At 26.7% G+C, this 26,764-nt stretch overlaps 1 protein-coding gene and 3 long non-coding RNA genes across 4 annotated transcripts in view; 1 reads left to right on the top strand and 3 right to left on the bottom strand.

The window, feature by feature from the left end:
• The first annotated feature begins 792 nt into the window (after positions 1 to 792).
• On the top strand, positions 793 to 1,368 carry LOC135924873 (uncharacterized). Its single transcript, XR_010571430.1, has 3 exons — positions 793 to 989; positions 1,035 to 1,087; positions 1,160 to 1,368. It is a non-coding gene; the product is annotated as an uncharacterized LOC135924873 (long non-coding RNA).
• A 267-nt stretch (positions 1,369 to 1,635) lies between these two features.
• On the bottom strand, positions 1,636 to 2,032 carry LOC135925136 (uncharacterized). The gene is made up of 4 exons (XR_010571550.1): positions 1,983 to 2,032; positions 1,898 to 1,941; positions 1,784 to 1,856; positions 1,636 to 1,706 (listed from the first exon to the last, which is right to left on the bottom strand). It is a non-coding gene; the product is annotated as an uncharacterized LOC135925136 (long non-coding RNA).
• A 3,822-nt stretch (positions 2,033 to 5,854) lies between these two features.
• On the bottom strand, positions 5,855 to 6,413 carry LOC135924845 (uncharacterized). The gene is made up of 3 exons (XR_010571425.1): positions 6,267 to 6,413; positions 6,165 to 6,214; positions 5,855 to 6,121 (listed from the first exon to the last, which is right to left on the bottom strand). It is a non-coding gene; the product is annotated as an uncharacterized LOC135924845 (long non-coding RNA).
• Positions 6,414 to 18,917: 12,504 nt separating this feature from the next.
• The window catches only part of LOC135923839 (NADH-ubiquinone oxidoreductase subunit 9-like), a 30,587-nt gene continuing 22,740 nt past the window's right edge, over positions 18,918 to 26,764 (bottom strand). Inside the window, exon 6 of the mRNA XM_065458812.1 lies at positions 18,918 to 19,207. Coding sequence (XP_065314884.1) covers positions 19,034 to 19,207 — 174 coding nt within the window. The 3' untranslated portion in view covers positions 18,918 to 19,033. The remainder of the gene's footprint in view (positions 19,208 to 26,764) is intronic.

A 26,764-nucleotide genomic window follows, 5' to 3' on the forward strand; every position in this document is an offset into this window, starting at 1 on the left:
CGTATGCTTGTTATTCAACTCATAATCTTAGAGAAAAGCGTGCAGTCATGCTTGTCCACATGCTGGAATTTTTTAAAAATAGCCGTATAATGAATCCTATCAATGACTTAGGGAAAAGCGTGTCACAATTCGAGAAAGAAAACATAAAGTTTTAATGTTCTTGTAACAGACCTAAAAAAAGGAATTATTATATATAAACTAGCATATTTTAAAATTATATTTTAAATAATCAATGGAATTTTTCACTAAAATATGAGTTTTTGAAATACTATATTAAAAGGTGTACTATATTTTATTTTGGTTTAAAATTTTTAAAATATAGTATGTATAAATTTATTGGATGCTAGAAAAATCGATATTATATGCCTTTCATTTTTATGTCAAGGTTATTTTATATAAATAATTTTCTAATTATTTTTCATCATAAATTTAAATATCCAAATTATTTAAATTCTGAGAGTTTATATGAATTTAAATGAATATAATCGATAAGGTGGATAAAATTTGTTTAGTTGGTTTTTATTGTGAGCTCACTTAATTTAATTATTCTTACGAGGTTTAATAATTAAGATCTTGAGTAAACACTACTGAAGGTTTCGGTAAAAAAATCTTACATTTGTTAATGAATAATTACAATAACAATCGTCTATGGTCAAATTGATTGAAATTAATATCAACCTTTATTTAAAATAAATTTTTAAACTTAACTTATTATATATTATCATATGTTAAAATTTTTAGCCATAAGGTGAACATTAAATAAATGCCTCATTTGAATGATGATATTTTTTTTTCATAATCGTTTAACTCAATTTAATAAAATTTTAAATCACACCTTTTTAAAAAAACTTTCCTAATATATAAAGGCAAAGTTTATTATGTTACTGTCCATTAAATAATTTTATATTTTTCAAACTTAATTCGCAAATTCAACTTATTTTCTCGAAAGTGAAAATTAGGAATATATATACGCAACATGTCTAAAGACGGTAAAAAAAATTTTTATACTTATCCGTTTAATTATTGGTATACAGTTGGCGCTAAAAAGGAACTTGGAGCTCAGCCGAAAAAAGACGCAGCAAAAATAGTAAGAAATTTTATTTTGTCATAGGAAAAGTTTTTGCTTAATTTTAATAATTTATTTTATTAAAAATGCTAGGATGACAAAAACAAAAACGCGAAAGATGTGCAGAAGCCAGCAGGATCCGCGGCCGCCAAAGCAAAGCCGAAATGAAGCGTTGGGTGAAGAATTCACAAATTTTTGCTTAGTTAAATTATTAATGTTATACTAATTTATTATTTAAATTCTTTAATTTATGTGGAACGCATTATAAAAACTTGAATTTAATAAATACTTATTCGTAGAAAGTGCCATAGAAGTAATGCGAAAATCATTTCAGCAACAATTTATTTTATTTTCTATTTTTTTAAGACTTGTAATATTCTTTAATTAAAATGTAAGAGGTAATTTATCAAATGAAATTTCATATAATACATTCGAATTAGTGTAAATCACATTTTATTTGCTATTAATTTATGACTAATGAATAAACAAAAATTATCTAAACATAAATAATATCAAATGTTTGGAATTGAATATTCCTAAAATTTTACAAATAAGTTATATTTAAAGGTCGATTATGTTGATGAACTCCCAAATTAAATCGAAATTTAGTTGCATTGCTTTCCGGCGTTTCCGGCTCCACCTGTATTTATATTAAGGAAAAATAGATTCATAATCTAGGTATGCAGTATAAATATTATCGTAATTTAAATATATTACAGCTAGCTTGATTTTTTCCGGCTTGGGGAGCCCCAGCGTGAGCGGCTCCTGATTGAGCACCAGCTGCTCCGGCCTAATAAATATTATAATTTTTATTTTATATAAAATAATTACCTTAGGATTCTTTCCGGCTTGTCCCATTCCATGAGCGTGTGATTCTATATAGTATATGAATTTATATAGGTGCATAATTTTTTACCGTCTTTGTTTGGCATATTTCTTGATTTGTTGACTAGAATTTACTCAAAAATTAAAACAAAAGATTTTTGTGATTTTAAAAATTTTGTTTTATATGTCAAGGTTTTTGGGCAAGGTTAAATAAATAATTTTTATTTTATTATTATTTTTATTAATTTTAAAGGAGGAAGGTGGGTGGGGTGGATGTTTAATATATTGATTATTATGACGGAGGATATTATCCAATTATTTTTTTTTAAGTAAATGTACGCAACATTATAGACGTGCGCCCTACTTTGCTTTTCTGGCTCCTCTATGCCCAATATGCATGTTACATACAAATTAATGGATTAAATAAACAAGACCCGGAATATCATTTAAGTTTATATTTGTAATTTTAAAATATAGTATGCGAACCTGGCAAGAATATAATATTATTAAATTTAGAGGTGAAAGGGGACTGGGTGTCACTTCACTCTTAAATGGCCATTAAAATAGGAGCCAATAATTTGGTTCATTCTCAATCTAAAAAGGAATATTTTAAAGAAAATCACTAATAAAAAATTAAATTATACATAATTTAATATTTTTTTTACAAATTAGGGTATTTTTATGCTTTTTATCCGTGAGTTTATTCATTCAGCGTCCTTATGTCCTTGGCACTTTTGTTCGGAACATTTATATGCATGATTCGAATGTCCGGGATTCGAATGAAATATTTTTCTTACGGTTAATAGATATTTGAAAATTTATTTCTACAATATGAGATATTTTTAATTGAAACCATTATATAATGATTGCACACAATATAAAACTAAAAGTTATTCTTTAGCCCTGCATCTATGGTTAGTTGATGTATACATATTTACAGGTTTGAGCGGAAAAATTAGTGAATAATATTTTTTTAAGTAATATATTCTAGGAATAGGACTAGTGACTATAAAATATTGTGACAATTTTTAATACACAAATTCAAATATAAATAAAAAATAAAATATTAAATGTATATAAACGGTGTATAGTTTAGAATAAATCTCAAAAAAGAACTTTGCAAAAAATATAAATTAAGCATTTAAAATTATATAAATTTAAATTATTGTAGATGCACAAAAATATTCTTAAGAAACATTTGCATGTATATAAACTTATAAAGTATTTATGAGAAAAAAATATGGTACATTAAGAAATGGAATTGCACGAAAATATATAATTAAAAAGTATATGATAAATTTATATGTGAAATTCAATCTTTGTGATAATTTTTCAATGATTTAATTGGTGTCAACTCCCTATGCATTAAGAAGGGCTAATTCATTAAACGGTACCTCCGGTATGAATTTATTTTTCTTAAAGAAGAAAATATTCTTTCATTAGTAGAAGTACTAATGGGTAGAGTTGCCAAAATATACAATATATTAATTTTAATTAACATCCTCATAATAAAAATTAAATATCTAATTTTTTTCTCTATCAAGATTTAAAATAGATTTGGACGGATTCCGCAGTAATAACATTTACAGATTTGTAAGTGCTGCCTGATAAATTAAGAGCCTTTTATTCATTAGAGTTATAAAAGTATCCAAAAGGGAGAGAGATTTTTAAAAACTATATTCTTCGATTGAACTCATTTTAATAATGGAACGCTTGCCTTGCTGCGAGTCTATGTAGACATAAATTAGATTCATAGAGCTGCGCTTTTGACTCAACAATGACATATAATTAATTAAATTACATAAAATACTTGTGCAGTTAGATACTTTGTTAATACTTTCTGATTCTTGTAAAAAAAAATTTAATTTCTTTTATTATTTTATTACACCCACATAACCAAATTATTTTAGGTTTTTGATATCGGACTCGTCCTCTTCCGTTAATACATATTAAATTAAATAATAAGTGGATGGAAAGGGGGGGGGGGTCTTATTATTACATTTCAATAATTTTGGCCGATGTTTAGCAAATTAGGTTGTATTTCTAGATTTTTTGTCATAAAATTATTTTCCAATTTCAAAATATGCCCAAAAATGAACGAATAGCAAAGTAATTTTTTTTTATTAAATATTTAATTGCTTACTTATCTTATAATAAGATGGCTAAAACGGAGGATATATTTATTACAGTGACCTAGAGGTTTAAAGAATCTAAAGATATATCAGATTGTGATAATTATAAATTTATTTAATTAAAATATATTTATACTAATACATTATTTAGCTTCATATTCTGATGATGATAATAATTATGAGACTTATGATTCAGATTGGAAAAAATATTCGTTTATTTTACCTTATCGTTTACTTTAAAATTCTTCAACTTTCCCTAATTTAACAATTCTATATAAATATTTATTAACCATTCCTACTATGTACTGCCGAAAGGGTCATGAGTAAAATTAAATTAATTAAAACAAGACTTGTACATTGAAAGATCCATTTCTTAATAAGTTAACCAATTTATCAATGGAAAAAGATTTATTTAAACATGCAAAAATCTTTCGAAGGGTGGGGGGTTACTTTTCAGGGTGTTATTCTGCTTCCATCGCTCAAAAGGTGTAGGGGCACTGTGGCTAGCGAAGACAAAGGTTTAGAGCTTAAATTTGTACCTTGTTAGCTGAGGATACTTGTTTTCTTTTTTTTAACTAAATTAACTAGACATGGTTTTTGATAATTTTTTTTAAATTCAATTATAAAAACCAAACAAATATTCTTCTGAAAATTATTATTTATCGAGGATTTTAAGAAATTTTATGAATTTTTATAAAAAAAATTAAATTAGAATATAATTATTTAAAGTTTATTACTTCATTTAAAAGTATTTACATTTTGATTTATAATATTAAATTTATTTATAAGATTTTAAAAGCTTTTCTATGTAAAAGCGACAAAGTTTGCAATTATATTTTGATACCTTGCAATAAATAACACATTTTCCTCTGTTAAAATTAAAATACCACGATTTCAAATCTTTTTTATCCAATCATATGTGACGTGATCATCTAAATTAGGCTTAAATTGCCTCAAAACAGTACCAAATAAAAAAGTTTTCTATGTAAAAGCGATAAAGTTTGCAATTATATTTTGTTACCTTGCAATAAATAACACATTTTCCTCTGTAAAAATTAAAATACCACGTATTTCAAATCTTTTTTATCCAATCATATGTGACGTGATCATCTAAATTAGGCTTAAATTGCCTCAAAACAGTACCAAATAAAAAAGTTGGCAAAATGTGCGAAAAATTGTTTTAAATTAATATCACATTCTAATTAGAGAAAATAAATTATGTACGTAATCCTGCGTTTTTTTTTGAGCATATACTATATTGGCTATAATAATCTAGAAAATTTTCCATTACATTTTTAAATTATCTATGGATAACATTTTGGTATTTTTAGGGGGGTAGATATATATTTTTGAGGGGGGTTTGCATCCAGTGTGTATACTGTCATGTAGACGCTGAAAATATGCAATCAAATGCTCTCAGCCGTTGTAGTAATAATCTTAAATTACATAGCAACACAAATAATAGATGTTAAGATTTTTTAACCAACCAGAAATGCATGTAAGACGTAAAAAAACATTAAGATCATATAAAGCTCTCAGCTTAGCTAGCTTATTCATTTATTCTAAATTTAATAAATTAAATTGATGTTTAATATTATTAAATTTTTGGCAAACTTTTAATTTGCATCATAGTAAATATTTTAATTTGTCTGTTACTTAAAAAATTATAATTACAAATTTCTAAAACTGCCATTTAGAAGGTTATTTATATTTATCTTCCCTATTACTTATCCTGTTTCTATTTTATTAGTAAATTAACAAATCGTGCTGTAGATATGCTAGCCATAAAATATAAAAAATGAATAATTAAATCAAGCATTATTTTTTAAATATTTTATTTACTATTTACTACACGGTTTAACAATATGCAAGAATCGAATATTCCGCCTTTAAGGATAAATATAAAATTTTACAATTATATAATTAATCTAATTAAAACGATGTGTATATTTTAGGTGTTCTAATATGTTGATGAAACTCCACAATAAGAACTAATTTAGTTTTTGGAGGCGTGTTTTCCGGCACTTCCTGCTCCGGCTCCAGCGCTGGCTTGATTTTTCCCGGCTTGGGCTCCAGATTGAGCGCCTGCACCTCCGGCCTATTTAAAATATGAATTTTTTGGTTAGAATAAAAATATTTACTTTAGCTGCGTTTTTTCCGGCTTGTCCCATACCAGCTGCACCACCAGATTCTAGAATAATAACAATAAATTAAATTCATTACAAAATCATATAAATTATTACCGTTTTTGTTAGGCATAGTGTTAGATTTAGTTGACTAGAATTAACTCAAATAATTTTATATAATTTCAAATAAAAATTTTTTGTGAATTGAAAACAAAAATTTTGATGCGTTTTATATCAAGGTTTTGGGCAAGGTTAAAATAAATAAGTTAATATCATTATTTTATTTATTTATAATTTATTTCGTATCGATCCAAAAAACTAAATAAACATTCATTTTTCCTAATTAGGTAAAAAGTTTTTGTCAATTTTTTTTACGAAGATTTATAAACTAAATTAAATATAATATAGAATAGATAAGGTTGAAAAAAATTGGCAAATTAAATGGTTTTAAATATTATAAATAAAAAAAATTCTTACCCTACGTTTTTTTTGAAATGTAATCATTTTGTAATAAGATATAATAAAAATAAACTATTTCATCATCTTTTAAAAATGCTATAAATGATAGCATTAGGTTTAGATAAAAAAACAGTTGAGATTGGTTAGTCATTGAATTATATATTCTATTACTTCATGATTAAATAAATTGTAATAAAATGGTATGACCAGTCAACAGGCGCGTACACAGGAATTTGGTCTGGTGGGGGGGGGGGGGGGGATAATAAAATTTTTTAAGAAATATTATTGTTTTTTAAAAATATCAAGCATAAATTTATTAGGACTAACAACTATTTCTAATACACAATTTTAAATTAATGTGAATTATAAAAAAATTATATGTAAAGAATCACTTAAATGACCCAAAAAAGAAATTTGGAATTTTTTGAGCCTTTACACCAAATGTTTCTTAGGAATAATTGCATTTTGCATGTTATATATTTACAATGTAAAATTCAATCTTCGTTGTGATTGAGCTAATTTTTCAATTATCTCATCGTTGCTTGTCGTCAAATACCTATGAATATTCAAAAGATCCAAACCTTTCAATCTACTTTCAGATGTTGTACTTCTTGGTATGTTTTTCAGAGACCTGCAGGCCCGGCCCCCGGGCCGGACAGTATTTTAATTTTTTTAAATACACCCGGGCCGGGCCCGAAATTTTTTTAAAAAAATACCCAAGCCGGGCCTGAATTAATTTAAAAAAACACCCAATCCTGGCTATATTTTTTAAAACAGCCTATATTTGAAATCGTTATTATTAGCTATAAAAATCAAAAATAAATATAATTTATTTTTTAAAAATCCGGGCCGGGCCTAAAAATTTTTTAAAAAAAGCCGAGTCGGGCCTAAACATTTTTTAAAAAAAAGCCGGGCTGGGCCGTATAAAATCTTTAAAAAAAATCTAGGCCGTGCCCTGGAAATGGTACTTCTTTCTGCAGGCCTCTGTTATTCTTCTTAAAAAAGAGAATGTTCTCTCATTAGTTTATTAATGGGAAGAGTTTATAAACTCTTTTAATACATTGGGAATTCAATCAAAAATGTGTTTGAAATAATGCAGAGCATCCATAGCATTTTTTGGGACTATATCAACCATAGTCTATCTTATAAATATAGTTATTCAGCTAGTAAGGCATCATAAGATACTTTAACATCTTCATAATAAAAATCTAACAAATATTTTTTTTTCTAGCATTATCTGAAAAGGGTTGGGGAGGATTTTGTGGAAGTAATATTTGCAGATTAGTAAGGATGAATTAAAAATTTATTTATTTGGGTTATAAATGTATCTGTATTTAAGATATACTCTTCTACTGATCCTATATTAATGTTTTAACGATGAGCTTGCCTTGCTACAAGTCGAGGGAGACAAATATTAAACACTTATAGTCTGCTTTTGACAACAATAAAATATAAAATATGAAATTCTCTATCAACATTAGCCCTAATTTCCTTGAGTTCTGATAAAATGCTCTCCGCTATTCTCATCTTCTTAATCGAGTTAATGTCATGTTTTTCAAAAGTAATACTTAAAATAGTTGTATAATAAAATAATACATTCTAATGAGAAATAAAATTTGGAATAAGCATTGAATCCAATAATTTTCTTGCTTCTGAGGAAATATTTCTTTCAGGCCATTGTGATATTTCAGTAATAGCAAATAATTGGCTCTTCTAACTCCTTAAAATCTGTTACTGCTTGATGGCAGAGACTCTATCGCGTTGGACAAAGTTGCAATTTCTTTTTCCCTGTTGGACAAGAAGTTTCAGAAATAATTATTATTTGACTATAGAAATTTGAAAATGGTAGATAAATATTACGCCACTAAAAATATGAAAATAATAAGTAAATATTACGCCGGAAAACTTGAAATCGAAATTAATTGATAAAATAACTTAGTAGATAAATGTGATAATAAATGTAATTAAATATATATTTAATATGAGATACGAATAAATAACAAATATAAATTAATATAAACAATAATATTTTTGAGAAATATATCCGGCGTCTGCATTTTTTGGCTTTGGGGGGGGGGCCAAAAGCCAATGCCAGTCAACACCGAATAAATGGCCATCATGGTTTTGGTCAAAAGAATGTTCTTCACTTAATGATCTAGATGAAAAACCCATAAGAGAAATGATATAGTTTTGATATTAATCTTTTTTTATATTATAATTTAATTGTAATGCTTTAAATCTTTTATCTATCACAAACAAAGGCATGGCCACAAATCGTCTTCTATAATTGCGTGTAGATTTAATTTTGTTAACAATAAAAATTTATTTATTGGCTATTTAACACACTACTAGATGTGAATCTCAAACTACATTTATTCTATTGTTTAAGCATTATACGTTTTTAAATCAAAATTATATTAAATTTTTTTTAATAATGGTAGGATTTAATAAACAAACTTTTCCGAAGTTCGCAATATTTGTTTGAAAAAAAGACATCTTGTGACTAAAAAAGCTATAATATTATTTAATACATATTCTAAACTCTTATTAGCAAAGTGACTAATACCTAGTTCGTTTTTCATGATTTTTTTATATGGAAATTGGGGGTTCTTAAGGACCGTCAAATTTATTATCGCCATAGCTACCAAGAGTTTTAACGGTCCCTAGTTTGACACTTTCTGAAAATTTAAATATAATAATATATGTATTTTTAGATTTTCTATATTATTTTTGAGAGTTTTAGTTATAGCATAATTGAATCACTAAAATTACGATTCTGCAAAAAAATATAATAAACTATTTGGATATTTAAACTACAGCTCTATCAAATATTAAAGATGAAAATTGAGATTTGTATTATGGTATGTAAAATCTTAGTAAATTATCTGATATTTTCTAATAAATATCCAAGAAGAAGGGAATACTTGATATTTGGTTGAAATGTAGAAAGAGATAAAAAGAAATAAACCCTATCTTCTAATTTTAATAAAATTAATATTTTAAGTTTCTAGAAGCTACCATATATTTTTAAAATGTCCCCCTTAATTGCCTTATGACTGCCTGCAGGTATAAAGACAAGTTTATTTTGGTATACAATGTGTTAAGTTAGCTTAATTGTGTATGTTGAAAATCCATCTCTATCGCATATGAATAAGATAAAAATAAATAAATTGTTAGGAGATTATTTATATATTTTCACATAGAGAGTTTAGGTTTACTAACATTTAATGTAAATCTAAATTTTTCATATTTTCGCCTATAACTATTGTCTTTTATTTTTAAGATGACAATAATTCTTAATTTTGTTGATTTATTCTTACTTTATTTTAGATACAAGTTACTATTTATTTAAATTGGCATTACTAAACCGAAAAACAGGCAAAATATGCAAAAATTCAAGCAAAATTATAAACTGCGCAAAATCTAAAAATATTACTAAACCACGCAAAATGAGAGAAAGTTACACAAAATATAAAAATAAAAATTTAATAAATGGGGAACTATTTTTTTTAACAGAAAATGGCTCTACATTTTACCAATTCCATTGCCCACCCTCGGGAAAATTCCATAAGCACCCCTGCCCCGGGCAAAAAACTACTACAATTTTTTATACCCTATTTACAAGATATCCAGACATGTTGTTTTATTACTATGTAAATTTTAATGATCATCCATCTGCCCTAATATAATATAATCACATTTTTTTTAAATTGGACTTACAGGCCCGTTTAAATTTTTATTTTTTAGACCCAATTAGAAAATCATATAGAGAGATTTGCAGGACCGGCCCGGATGCTGGAGAGGCCTAGACCTTATAATTAAATTTTTGAAACGAGGTTCAGTTAAAATTATGACCCAGGTAAATTATCTCTATGGCCAGGTCAAAAAATATTATCTTATTTATGCCAGGTCTGAAACTCATATCTGCAAGCAAGACCAGCTAATACACTGGGGGGGGGGCGGTAAGAATAAATTATATGATTATAATCCGGAGGGGGGTAGATGGGGCTTTTTATTTAACATTGTTGTTAAGTCCTATGTGAATTTTTGGGAAAAAATACATGTAATCAACATAATGTCTGTACCCATTTTATAATTGTATTATTTTATATTTTGGTAATCAGCTAAACCTCAGTGTCTTAGTATGGAAAGGCTGGGGGAAAGGGGGTCTTGAGGTATTTGTAATTTAAAAAGAACTCTTCATATAGCTAAGAAAATTATAGTTATCACGATAATAGCTTTCTAATGCAGAGGTCTGCAAAGCCCGGTCCGTTAATAATTTTCACACAAATTTTTGGGCCCGTCCGAAATTTTTTTCCCATGGCCGGCTATTATACTTTTTTTAAATATTTGCTCGCCCCGTCCCGTTTATATCTTTTTTAACATTTGCATGTACGAAAGTCAGGCCCGGCCCTTTAAAGTTTTATGAAGAGTCCCCCTGGCCCGTTAAATTTTTTGTATGAATTTTTCCGGCCATCATATCATTAATATCTATCTATCTATATTTAGTTTTTTACTAATTTCAAATAAGGCACTAAATATATCAATCTTAGTAAACCTAGAAAAAAAAAATCCTAATCTTAAATAAATTATACCAATATTGATCTACAACAACCGTTTTATAAATCAATTGTGTTTGTCATAGGGGTGCCCATGATTTTGTTAAGGGGAGGGGGGGAGGGCACTATAAGCCCATAAATTTTATTGGATATCTTTAGGTCCACTTATTATAGGCCTTAGGATGTATGAGAAAAAGTGTTGGATTTGATTTTTATAAAAATAATTTTGAGTTTTCACGTTTTTTATTAAAATGCTTTTTTCCCCAAAAATTTTTAATTATTGTCATTACCTTATAGTTTATATTGTATACATTTTTTGGCGAGAGGGGGTAGAGAAAATTATTATTAGCAATGATATATACGAGAACAGGCTAATTTGAAATGTGGACCTGGTGTTTGTATCTTACTGTATTATGCATTTAAAATTGTATCACATCATAAATAAATTGTTAATTTTATAGATTTAGTATTTTAGTTAGACAATTCCTATAAGAAATAAGCACATTGTAATTTATTTTTAAATGTTATAAATCAAAATATTAGTTGAAATTCAAAAGGATATATCAAAATTTTAATTCCCGGGCTGCCTATAAAAATTTTACAAAAAATCAGAGATCTGCGAGGCCCTATCTGATATTTTATTAATATTTCGGCCTTGCTTGGCCCGAAAATTTTTAAGCACGAATTGGCTGGCCTATTATATTTTTTGCTTTGCCTCTTCCCATTAAAATTATTTAAAAATTAAATTTTCTGTCCGGGCCCACAAGCCGGACATTGTAGATCACTACTCTAATATAAGATATCTGATGCATTAGAATCCAGCAGGGCCGGCCCACTAGTGTTGTTAAACGGCTCGATTTGAATCGATTTTCAAAAACGGTTAACTCAATATTTTAGCCAGAAAAATATTACGCAAGCCTGAAGATTTTACCAAAGGTTTGTTTATACATATTAGTGAAATCTCGTGACTTTGGTAATAACTTTCTGGCTAAAATATAAAATATTGAGTTATCCCTTTATGAAAATCAGCTCACATCGAGCCATTTAACAACAGGGCCCACCCATTAAAATCAATTAGGCTTGTGATCAATATTAATGTTATATTTCCTTTATATTACTCCCTTTGAATGAATATCACAATTATAAAATATGATAAATAAGAAAAGTGTTCTAAAAAATCAGGAGCTAGGGAATATTTCATATTAATATTAAAATTCATATCATATATAATAAGTAAAATAAAATAAATTATTAATTAAAAATATTGCTGAATATTTAAATTAAATACATAACAAGGAGGAAAAAATAAATATTCTAGGTATTAGATTTTGATTTTAGAAAATTCAGGCTGCGGGACACCCTCCTAGGTCTAAAATAATGTCAGGGCTGCGGGCTGGATCAGATCAAAATAATGCTGGTCTCTACTTTGTATATTGTAGGAAATCATTTAATTTATTTTACTGATTGAAAATTTTTGCAAGGGTTCTTCTTTACATTAAAATTCTTTAATTTATACAATAAAATAAAAATTATGAGGATTTTTTTTCGATCAATTATGGGATTGCCTTTTTTTTATTTTGAGAGAATTTTTATAAGGATTTGGGAGTAATTTTGCCACTTTTCACTTTTAAATGCATAAGAAACAAAATTTGGACCCTAACATATCTAATTTTAGCTGCCCATAGCCTCTGTCCATCCGCTCCCTCACTTGCATGGGTTTGGTCAGATTCAATTAATTTTACTTCCTTCCTTACATTTTGATTTATATAACCATGCCAGATTTTGAAATGAGGATATGGCACACTATTAATGTTAACAAGTGACCAGTGAGATTATAAGACAGTCACGAGAACTCATACATAACTCTTAATGATTGTAAAAATAGACAAGTATATATGTCATATGGGATATGGAATATGGAATCATGTGGATTCGGAATCCCAACGTGGGGATTCAAGAATCTTTTTTTTTTAATTTTTTTTTTAAAAAATATTCCGAATCCACATGAAAAAAAAATATATATAATATAATCACCTTTTCTTCCCATTTTTGCCGTCTGGCTAGCACCATATAATTAAAAGGCCAAAATAAGTGATAAATAAAATTTAAGCATATAAATGAATGAAAAATAAGGTTAAACATTTTTATTTTTGTAAATTTATATGAAATATTAAATATTTTTACATGAATATATATTTTAAAAAAATCAAATTATTTACTGCAACAATTCTTCAATGCTATATGACATTTCGTTGAAATTTAAGGTTGTTCTTGAAACACTATCACCTTTTATTCATGTAACCCATTCAATTGCATAACGATTGAAATTTAAGGTTGTTCTTGAAACACTATCACCTTTTATTCATGTAACCCATTCAATTGCATAACGATGTTTTCCCATATTTTGTGACATTCCGGAAACTCCTAAATATTTTTAGCAGTTTAAATAAATAATTAATATATTTTATGTACATGAATTAATTTGAGGAGTATATGTGGTTACTATAAAAATAGCTAAATTACCTATGATTGATATATCTTTGTTGGGAACTTCAAAATCATTTAATTTTCATTTATATAGAATAGAGGCAATGAATGGTGCTGAAATTCTTCCAGCACACGGTCCTACCCATATTTTGTTCAATTTTTAATACTTTCCCTTTTAAATTTTTAGGAATAAAATAACTCAGTTGCAGAGGTACAATTTGCACGGCCCGGCCCGGAATTTTTAAAAAAAATATTATATTTTTAATGGCGTTTAAAAATATTATATTTTTAATGGCGTTTAAAAATATTTGGTTTTAAAATATACGGCCCAGCCAGGGTATTTATATTAAAAAAATTAAAATACGACATGACCCGTGTATACCCGGACCGGGTTTAATGCCGGACCTGCAGGTCTCTGAAATTACTGATATGAATTATCAATAAATTTAATTTTAATATAAATTAGTAATTGTATTGGGCGATATTTTTTTTCTTAGAATTTCTAAATTTTTACATTTTGAAATGAAAATTTATTTTTAATATGATTTAAGAATCTTATTGGGTGGGATTTTTTCCATGGAATATCTAAATTATTACATTTTGAAAATTTATATACTATTATTTTATTTCTAATATTAGTTATAAATTTTTTTTAATGCCTCAAATTTTTTACCCAAAACAGTTACAGAATATAATTTTTATAAAACCATATTAAAAACACCCAAGTACAAATCTATTCAAAATATACAGAAATAAATGTAGACAATATTTTTAACGATTCCGTCACTTTTTTTATTGTTTACAAATAAGGAAAATTATGTGAAAGCTATATACATTGCTACTAAAATAGCAAAGGTTTCAATCAAAGATTCGCGCTTTCGAATTGTCCATAATATTACTAATAGTCCTTGTTCAAAAAATGTTGGCCCTAAAATTATATGGAAAAATAGTTGTGTTACCAATAATATTGGAATTAGTACTTGTTTTATAAAGGGCCCCTTCTTTTATTTCATATTTAAATGATCGTGGGCGTCAAAACATAATTTATTATCCAATACAAAATAACTTTATTTTAGGTCATCATTACTCATCCATAGGACAGATAAAACAAATATCTGTCCTAAAAATTTATAAGGGAAAGTATTAAAAATTGGACAAAATAAAATATGGGTAGAGTGTGCTGGATGAATTTCAGCACCATTTATTGCCTCTAGTCTATATAAAACTATAAAATTAAATGATGTTGAAATTCCCAACAAAGATATATCAATCATAGGTAATTAAGTTATTTTTATAGTAACCACACATACTCCTCAAATTAATTCATGTACATAAAATATATTAATTTTATATCTAAACTGCTAAAAATATTTAGGAGCTTCCCCGAATGTCACAAAATATGGGAAAACCTCGTTATGCAATTGCAAAATGGGTGGCATGAATAAAAGGTGGAGTGTTTCAAGAACAACATCAAATGTTCAACGAAATGTCATATTGCATTGAATATTGTTGCAATAAATAATTTTTTTTTTAATTCGGATTTTTAAAAAAATATATATTCATGTGAAATATTTATGATTTTATATAAATTTATAAAAAAATGTCTTTTAACCTTATTCCTTTTCATTCATTATATGCCTTAATTTTATATTATACTTTTTTAAACATTCTCTAATCCTTTTTGATAATTTATATAATTTATTTATTATAACAAAATATCTCTAAAAAATAAAATTTTCTGGTGCCAGCCAGGCGGCAAAAAAGGAAGAAAAAAATATTATTTAATTGTTTTAAATAAATATATTCCGAATCCCCATTAGTTTTAAATATTTAAAAAAATATAATTTTTTAAAAAAAGATTCCAAATAAAACGTGGGAATTCAAGATCTCGAATCCCCAAGTTGGGATTCCAAATCCCACATAATTCCATATCCCAACGACATATATATATACTGAAATGGAAAACAGGCATGAAAGACAAGAGGTGAGGATAAATGAAATAAAAATTTCTCTGATTGGAAATAAGAGAAAATTTGAAGAGACAGATATATGGCGGCGTGTCAATGGTGTTGCCAGGAACTCATTTAAATTTATAGTGTAAAATGGGGTCATAAAAGGTATGGTTGAAGTCTAGAAGTGATATGCACGACGTTAGTAGCTAAGTCTATCATAATTGATTATTCGGGAGTTTCTATTTTATAGCACAGCATGCCTTATATTTTAACTTAACTTGTTTCTACAGCCTTGGCAGATCATTTTTCGAGAATTAACCTTGTAATTCAATAAGTAGAGAAGACAATAAAAGCCGAGCTATATATAAAAATTTAATAGTTAAAATAAATACTCTAACTTGAAAACGGCGCCAAATATTTTTCTTACAAACCAAATAATTAATATTCACCTTTATTATTTTTCATAAATTTACACAATATTATATCAAATTTATTTATATAATCAAAAAATATATATCTAATAGGTATTTTAAAAAATAATATTATAAAATCTAGAAATAATACATTTAAAAAAAAATAACTATCTAAAAAGGGGAAAAAAATTAATAGGAACTTTTGGTAGTTATTATATTATAATTGGCTTTTTGAATTGCAATGGAGAGCCTTATCGGGAACCTGTGGTTCTTCGGTAAGTTTCCAAATTATAAAGCCTAGATTTTTGAAGAATGATAGGGCGAGTTTACCAAAAGTGGTAAGTGTTGTAGACATGATTTGATTTTTTTAAATTTATTTTTTTTATGGTAATTAGTATTTCTAAAAAAGTTATATTAAAAACATTTATAAATCAAAATAATAATAATTATAATAAAAAATTAAGAAAAACATAATTATATTACTAAATAAAAAGGTTCAATTTGGTATGAAAATATGATAATCGGAAATTTCTGAATATTTAGTGATTTTTTGTTTCTTTTTGTCCATGTTTAGGGCTTGAAGGAGGGGTCCATTAGATCTATATAAGAATAGTCCTATATATTCTCCCTCTTCCATGGTATTTGAGCAATCCTGTGGAAACATTTACCATCTCATCTGAAGAGACCAGGAGGTTCTAGCGTTTAAGGTAGTTGAGCGGTTTTCAGAGCACTGTGGATGATAGATACATTGATTGTCTAGTATTTCTTGCAATGGCTAATTTTTAAAAATGGCAAATCTAATATTATAGCCAAAAAATATTACGCAAGCCTTGAGATTTTGCTCATAGATGGCAGAGAAGTTTGGGCATCTATTAACGTTTGAGGTTCGCGTAATATTATTTTGGCCAAAATCTTAGTTTAAAAAAGGCAAAATCGTAGCGTTTAACAATTCTAGTAATTTTATATAAATAATGTTTTGATGTATATCCATGAAAAACAATAATTTGAATTTAAAAAATATGGAGTCGGGGGAAGAGTTGTTCTACCCTACTCTTAAAAGTAGCGCGCTACCGCTGCCCATCAAAACAAAATAGCACGCAATTAACTACTATTTTTCAAAAGTTACTTAATAAAAAAGAATACATAAATCTGTTTTATTTTTTAGTTATAATGTAATTGTATATATAAAAATTAACATTTATAAATATTTAAATATAATTAGTTATTAATAATTATATAAAAAGACTAAAATTAATGTAATAAAAAATAATTTTTCAAGCTTTATTAAAAGTTTTTCTAGTTATTAAATATTTAATAAAGAGTAATAATATAATTATAATAATGAATTAAATCGTTAGTAAACGATTACGAATTAGAAAAAATAATCAAAATAACAAAAAGACAATATTGAGCATAAATAATAAAATAATGTAACAAAATAAATAAAAGTGAAACCAGCACAATTATTCAAAATCCTCTTCCTCTACCAAGATGGATCGAATTTTTATTAATTAAAATCATTTCTTATTATGAGCCCCAAATTTAGACCGGCGATCATTAGGTATAATAAATAATAGGTCAACACTAGCACTTGAGTAATGGAGTATTAATATTATAAATAATTATTTAAGTGTAATCATCAAAAATCTTTGGAGTATTTTGTGACTTTAAAAAGACATCTAAGGGATTTCCTATAGTATCTCAGTATTTTGTGACTTTAAAAAGACATCTAAGGGATTTCCTATTAGATTAGTATCTCAAAATATTTATCTGAAGAAGTCATTTTGGCTGTTGTAGCATCTTTGTTTAGTATAAGATTATTTAGCTTTATCATAAACCTATCATGCTGATATTTAGATCCCAATGATTGATATATGGCCAGTTTAGTTTAAAATTTGGATCATGGTAGCTAACACAGTATCATCGTTATATAAGTTGAGGAATCTAATTAGTTAAAAAAATTAGAATATTAAAACATTTAATCAATAAATCATTTAGCTTTAAAGTTAGAATAAATTATTCAGTCGGAATCAATTAAAATTGCATGGCCATAAAAATAAAATTTCCAGAATATAGAAAACTACCTTTTCTCAATGCCTTTTATATAGGGACTGGCACAAGTTTAGATTATTTAATTTCTTTAATTATGTATGATACTCAAAGTGGAAACATAATACCTCATCTTCATATTATCCTCACCTTCCAAAATTTCAAGGGAAACAGCCACATATTGCATAATTTAAAAATTAATTATTATTCATTAGAATTACATCTGTATACTCTTTTATAAATAGAATTCCATCTAGGATTGTTAAGAGTTAATAAATACCTGCCTAATTTGAGGATAATTTTTCCTAAATTTTAAACAGATAGATTACTAGCCTTCGTTTGTTTTTCCATTAATTTAAAAATATTTTTCAAATTTTGGAAAAGGAAAATTCCATATTATTTTTAGCATGAATTTCATTTTCTTCCAGTGCACCTTTCGTTAATATATCTGACGCACTTACATCGATTTCAATCCATTTTAAATAATTTAGAGATGGTAGTTTATAACACAAATTTCAATTTCAAATTAAATAATAAAATTAGAATCATAAAATTAAATTTTAATTTTCGTGTTTATAGTTATATTCATTATACTTTGAAAAAATAGCGCACTATTAGCTATCACTACTAAAAAAATAGTATGTTATAGTAGCGCGCTACTTTATCAACTCTAGTGGGGGAAGGGGTCCTATAACATTAGTATAATTAATTCGTATTTTTAAACTCTTAACATATATTTATCAATTAAAAACTAGGATTACTTAACAACTTGTTAGAGAAGATTAAGATACCCTAATTAAATCAATCCATAAAAAATTAGTCCAATGTGTTGTGTTATATTTTATTTTAAATAAATATAAATGCGAAATATAACAATCCATTATATACAAGCAGTAATTACTTCTAATAATATAATAATTACATACAATATACAAAAAAAATATTTAAAAAATTGGATATGGGAATCATTTAGGATCTTTGTCAGTCTCAGAAGATTGCCGTTTTATTTCTTGCTTTTCTTGGTCTTGCTTGTAAGTAGGAAATACTTCCCAGGGTGTATTCAAATCAAATTTTCTGTATTCCTGAGTCAACTCTAAAGGTTCTGTAATGACCATATTGAACTCATCGTCGTATCTTACCTTTACAATCAGTTAAATTTAAATTTAGAACCATACTTGTAATAAATTATTTATAAGTAAAATAGATACCCTATTCAAATTCAAGGTATAATATTAAATGAACAAAAAATTGATCTGATAACTTATTCCTGAAGAATATTTATAATAAATAATTTGATATGGCTGGAATTTCCCAAATTTTCCCTGGAATATTCTAATTATTTTAATATGTAATAATAAAAATGATAGAATCAGCGATATTTATAAGCTATTTATTAAAAACAAAGATTAATATAATTAAACCATTTTTTAGTAAATTATTGATATTTTCTTTATTATCGGATAGATAATTATTAGACTCCAAATGTTAATTTTATTTCAAGTGAAAAGTAATATTTATTAAATAAAATTATTGTCTCCTGATTTGATAACATATAAACAAAAAGTCGGCGAAATTATGCAAAATAATTTTAAGGAATTTCGGGATTCGAAATTTAGAATTAGGATAATAAATTCATATTTTCACTAAAAAACTATTATGGGCCAGTCTGGAATTATACAAAGAAATTCAGAGGCCCGGTGTTAAGATGTGTAAATAGTAACAGGCGATTAAATTTAATTTTCATGTTTTTAATGTTATTATGCAAATGTTTTCAATTACTTTAAAACTATATATACTTGTCTTTTTTTATATACAGATACACATTTTTATTTTGATTGTAATTTGTGATTTCAACATGTGAAATAAAGTTTTAATATAAATCGTCACAAATATAGTTTTAACATAAATCTTCACAAATACATAATGGTGGTAGTTACAATCAAAATAAAAATGTGTATCTGTATATAAAAAAAAGACAAGTATATATAGTTTTAAAGTAATTGAAAACATTTGAATAATAACATTAAAATAAGAAAAATTTAAACATGAAAATTAAATTTAATCGCCTGTAACTATTTACACATCTTAACATCTCTCTCTCTGAGTAATTCTTTGCTATTCCAGTTTCTCTTGTTTCTGTCTTATTCATCATCATCATCTCAACGTCTCATCATACGTCTTTTTGTTCATCTCTTTGTTCGTTATCATTATCATTTAATGAATTATAGTAGAATAATTATAATAAGAATCAAATCAAATGGTCCATAATGATAGAATGATAATTGATTTTTTAATGTGAATTTTTATTATTATTATTTTTATAGCGTTTTTTTTTATTTCTATTTTTTAATGTTTATTAAATCGCGTGTTGTTTATGTTGTAGCCGCTGAAAAAAAAGAAGAAATAAATTTAATATAATATACTGAATGTCGGTCATTTTATGACAGAAAGAATTAATTTTCCTTGGGGGGAGAAAGGAGAATGGGAGATGAGAAGATGCCAGCTGGGAAGAACAAAGAATGGAGGAGATTCAACTATTTTTATGAATATGAAACCTTTATAAATATTTGGATGTGAACATAAATAAAATATGGTATAACATGAAATTAAACAATGTGTTTGTCCTTTGGTAATGTTTACTGTGGGTATTTATTTAATTATTAAGAAAGGATTGTTAAGTTATATTTTTGAAAGTAAAGGGTTGAGAGTAAAGGGCTTTTATTTATTTATTTATTATATTTTCAAAAGTGGTGCCGTGACCAGGATCGACAACATATGGATTTAGGTACACAACGCAAGTACTAAAAACTATGCAGGGGTAAGTGAGATTAAGAGGTGAGTTTAAGGGTTTCTATAATTTTATATGATATTTAGCTTACAAGGTTTAAGATAGAAAGTATGTAATGTGTATTAGGATTGAAAATTAAAATAAAATGAATAATTATTGGTTAATGATATTTAATTCATTTTGGCCCATTTAAGACAATAATATTCGTGGTATTAGATGTCTTCATTTTGGCCATTTAAGACAATAATATTTGTGGTATTATATGTCTAAATGTATATTTTACATCCAATGTTTGACAATAAGTATTGTCTTATTATTTGGTACGCTTTAAGACTCATTGAATGGTGTTATAGGTATTCCGTCATAGGAAGATAAAACCTCAAGATCAGCAGGACAGAAAGGATTGCTAAATATTTAAATATTTGAAATTTATGAAAATATATATAGAAATGGTTGTAATAAAGTATGTGTTATATAATTATGCATTTTGGGTTTTTAAAGGGATGGACATGTGGGATAATTTATTATTAATTAATGTTAATATATTGTAGAGATCTGCAAAAGTAGGCCCGGCCCGTACCCGGCCCGAACCCGGCCCGGCCCGAACGGGCTTCGGGCCGGGTTTGGGCCTACTTTAAAAAAAAATTAGGGTTCGGGTTGGGTCGGGCCTAATATTTTTTAAAAAAATTCGGGCCGGGTCGGGCCGGGCCTTAAAATATTTTTAATATTGGCACTAATATTTTTTGTAAAATAAAAATATTTAATTTTATTTGAAGAAGCTAGACGCCATATGATGGCATGTATCTTTTATTCTTGGTATAAATATATAATTAAACTTTTTTTTAAGAAACAAGGCGGCAACATTTTTTATTTGTAAAATATAAATATTTAATTTTATTTATTTAGAAAGTAGACGCCATATGTCATATATATTTTATTATGGGTAAAATAATTTAAATGTTTTTTTATAAAACTTAAATTTTAAATATAATTTTAAAATGAATTTATTTTTTTTAAAAAAACAAATACAAAATGGAACATATATTTGTTTGCCCCATTTAGGTAAAAGCAATATATGGGAAAATTTTGAAGACATATTTGATGATAAAAACAAAAAACTTGATTACGTCCAGTGTAAAAAATGTAATAGTATATTACAATATAAAAGCACATCTGGAAATTCTCATTTAAGACGTCACAAGTGCGTTAAGAATGACGATTCCTCTATTCCTAAAATAACTAGGTATATTCAAAAGAAAATAGATCTAAATTCTTCCTTAACTATTAAAAAGAAACTATGTGATACCTTGATCTATTATTGCGCCAAGGACATGCGTGCCTTTGATTCGATAACTGGAGATGGCTTTATAAAAATGGCTCAAAATTTTATTCAAATTGGCTCCATTTACGGTAATATTGACTGTAGCGAAATTATTCCCCATCCAACTACTTTATCGAGAAATGCTATAGTTATGACGGATCAAATTAGAACAAATTTGGTTAATAAAATAAATGTTCAATTATTTGATAAAAAATGCTCTGCTACAACAGACATGTGGACAGATTCTTTTAAAAAGTTTTCCTATTTAACTGTTTCAATTCATTATATCGAAGGTGAAACCTTATATAAACATGTTTTATTTACGAATAAGTTTAAAGAAGAGAAAAAAACCGCCGCGAACATACATAAGGAAATGCTACAAAATTTTGCTGCAATTGGAATAATTCCCGATCAAGTGAAAAATATAATATTTATATCTGATCAAGGAGCTAATATAATTAAAGCCCTAGAAAAATACACCAGATTAAATTGCAGCGCACATCTATTAAATACTGTTCTTCGAAATACCTTTAAGGAACAATCTTTGAAAATTATCGCTCCTAATATATATCAAACCCTTATTTCTGCTAAAAAATTAACCATGTATTTTAAACAAACCGGCATGAATCAATATTTAGACAAAACATTACAACAAGATATCGAAACTAGATGGAATTCAAAATTAAATATGTTGAAATCTATTTATAACCAATATGATGACATCGTCAATTTTTTATCATCCAAGGGAGATATTAATAAAATGGAAAACTTGGAGAAATCTATTTTGAAAAATTTGATTGATATTTTATATCCTTTTGATAAAGCTACTAAAGAACTAGAAGGAGATATTAATCCTACTTTACATAAAGTACTGCTATGCTTTAATAATATTCTTCACGAGGATTTAAATGATTCATTTTATCAAAACAATGAAATAAAAGAAATAAAAACCAATTTAAAAAATTTTTTATTATCTAAATTTAAAATCAATATTTTGCATAAAATAGCGACATTTTTATGCCCCAAATATAGAAAATTAAGAATGTTATCATCAATGGAAATATTAGAAGTAGAGAATTCAGTCAAAAATATAATTAATTCTGAAGAATATTGTCCTTCAATTGATATTATAGATTTGGATATTCAAGGCGTTTCTCAAATTGTGGAATCGCCTAAAAGATCTAAAGGTACATTTAAAATTGTTCTATTTATATTATTTTTATATATCAGGCAATGAATATGAAAGATGGGAGGACAATGACGAAGAATATGAAAAAAAAGAAACAGATGAGCTTGAAATTTATAAGAATTTAAACATAAAAGAGAATAATGAAAATATAGATCCAGAAAAAGATATATTAAAATGGTGGAATAAAAATGAAATTAGATTACCAAAGATGACAAAATTGGCTAGAAAAATTCTAGCAATTCCTGCAACGTCCACAACTTCAGAGAGAACTTTTTCAAAGACTGGAAGGTTATTAGACGAAAGAAGAAATAGACTGTCACCAGAAAATGTTGATGCTTTGATATTTTTAAATGATAATTATAAATATGAATCTAATATATAGTTGTGTAATTTAACATTATAATTATTTTTGGTTTATAGGTATTTTTGATAGTGTTTTAAATAAATAATTAAATACTAAATAAATATTCTGTTTACTAAGATATTTTTTGCAAAAACAAAATCTTAAATATAAAAAATAAACTAAAAGCTAAAAAAAATATAATTATTACTTTAGGATGAATTAAAAAAAATTCGGGTTCGGGCCGGGCCGGCAAAAGTTTCTAAAAAAAATTCGTGTTCGGGCCGGGCCGGGAAAAATTTTTTAAAAAAAATTTCGGGCCGGGTCGGGCCTAAAAAATTAGGCCCGTGCAGATCACTAATATATTGTATATGTAATAGTTTCAATTAAGGTTGATATGTTATTAAGGGATCTATTGAGGGTGAGTTAATGTTGTTTATTTTGAAGTAATTAACAATTTTTATGAAATAGGATGTAATGTGAATTACACATATGATATATTTAATTATGAATAATAATTTAAAGGAATTGAAGTATGATGAAGTCAGAATAATATCTATAATGTTATAGGTGGATAGTTATTTTGATTTAGTGCCTGCATTTGATATATATATAAATTGGGTATGGATTTATATGATATATTAGATGATGTGTAATATTTTTTTTTTAAATTATGAAATCTCTATATTTAATATACATATATTTTTTTTTAAATTATAAAATTTTATAAAAGGTTTTATTTGCAATTATTATATTATTTTTATGGTATGCAATGATGTGAAGGGAAAATATTTTTACAGATAAGGTCAGCCCATGTTGATGGGTATGCCTTGAGGTGGGAATATTGTTTAGTTTGCAAACTGGAGAAAGTTTTTTTTGTGTAAAATTTTTTTGGAAATTTATGCTGCATATTACATTTTTTTTTATCTTTGTAATAATTTTATAGCACATCACATTTTACTATTTATTTTATGAACATTTTTTTTTAAAGAAAAGACTCAAATTATGTTATATTGTGAAGGTATATTAAAAATTCTTTACATATATACCATATAGCCCATTATATTCTCAATTTTTGTTACTTTGCATTCTACATTTTTGTGAATTTGTGCTAATTGTGATGGCAGAGTTAGATAGAAATGGTATATTTTTCTTAGGATACTGAGTAATTCCTAGATGGAAAATATTGTATTTTCTACATATTATATATTTTTCCTCTCTATAAAATATTAAATTTATTTCTATACATATGTCTTGTAATTTTATTTAAAATCTTTGTTAGGCAAATTTTCACAGTTATTTTTAATACCTAAAGATGGATTTTTATATCTAATTTAGGAGATATTTATAAAAATGTAGCTTTGATTTTGTTTACATGACAGAAGGACAATTACATGTGTTGAAATTGCATTTCACACATAGACCATGTGTTCACATTACAGTATTATATGTAAAATCATTATTTCCTAATTACCATTAATCATACCCAAATAATGTATATTATAGCTCCTATTTTCCAAATGTCTTAAAATGAATGAATTATTATGTTTTGCTGATATTACATTGTCCATATTAATGTTCCATAGATTATAAATGCAGATACCCCAATGTACATGTCATTATTGATATGTGTTTTCGCGATTATATATTGAAATGTATCGGAGATATTATATTATAAATCATCATAAAGGGAGACGATTCGATAAATTCCCTGAACGTCTTCAAGGTGTACCGATACAATTCAAAGGGACGATTCGATACAACACCACCACAGAGAAAGGGACGCTGGGCTTATGAAGGGTGGGCGTGTTGTAGCCGCTGAAAAAAAGAAGAAATAAATTTAATATAATAAACTGAATGTCAGTCATTTTATGAGAGAAAGAATTAATTTCCCTTGGGGGAAGAAAGGGGAATGGGAGATGAGAAGATTCCAGCTGGGAAGAACAAAGAATGGAGGAGATTTAACTATTTTTATGAATATGAAACCTTTATAAATATTTGGATGTGAACATAAATAAAATATGGTATAACATGAAATTAAACAATGTGTTTGTCCTTTGGTAATGTTTACTGTTATTTATTTAATTATTAAGAAAGGATTGTTTGGATTGTTAAGTTATATTTTTGAGAGTAAAGGGCTTTTATTTATTTATTTATTATATTTTCAAAAGTTTATAATTTGTTTTTCCAAATAATTTTTGTATTCCTTGACATTCATTACATAGTCTGTGAAATGACTCGGTAAACGTTTTGCTCTTACAGGTCTTTCATCTCTTTCCCTTCCAAAATTTCTTATCGGTTCGTTCACCGTTACTGTCTCGCATGATCTTTTTTTTTATTTGGTCCATATGTCTTCTTATTATTTTGCAACCAGTGTCTATTGTGTATAATAATTCACTCTCTTTTTCAATGACAATGCCATTGTCCTATTTGTTTTCGATAAATGTTTTATACCATACGTTGTCTCCTACCATTATTATCCTCTTCGTTGTTTTTATCTTCGTCATCATCAATAGATCCCATTTTATCATTGTATCATGTGAAAATAATAGTTTACTCGGTGCTATGCCTGTTGAGCTGTTCGGAGTATTACGATAATTAAATAAAAACCTTTCTAGAGCTATATCTAAATTGATGTTCTCTCTTTCCATATTTCTCTTTATAATCATTTTGAAGGTACCCACCATCCTTTCCACCTGACCGTTGGACTGCTAATGGTAAGCAGCGGTTAGGGTGTGTTTGATTCCATGATCTTTGCAAAATTTATCGAACTAGTGACTCGTGAAGTTTGTACCGTTATCATTACTATTTCTTCCGGTATTCCAAAAATACTGATTGTTTTCGTAAGTTCTTTTAAAGTGATGTCTGTTGTGATAGATTTGACTGGAGTTATTATTGGAAATTTGCTGTATGCATCTATTATTATTAACCAAAATTTTTGATAAAAAGGGCTCGTATAATCTATGTGTATTCTTTCAAAGGGTTTAGAAGTAGTAACCCATGGATGTTGAATTGAATTGGGATTCGATGCCCAAATATTACATGATTTTTACAATTT

The sequence above is a fragment of the Gordionus sp. m RMFG-2023 genome, chromosome 2, assembly GCF_954871325.1.
Source record: "Gordionus sp. m RMFG-2023 chromosome 2, tfGorSpeb1-WG-v2, whole genome shotgun sequence".
Classification (NCBI taxonomy): Eukaryota; Metazoa; Nematomorpha; class Gordioida; order Chordodea; family Parachordodidae; genus Gordionus; species Gordionus sp. m RMFG-2023.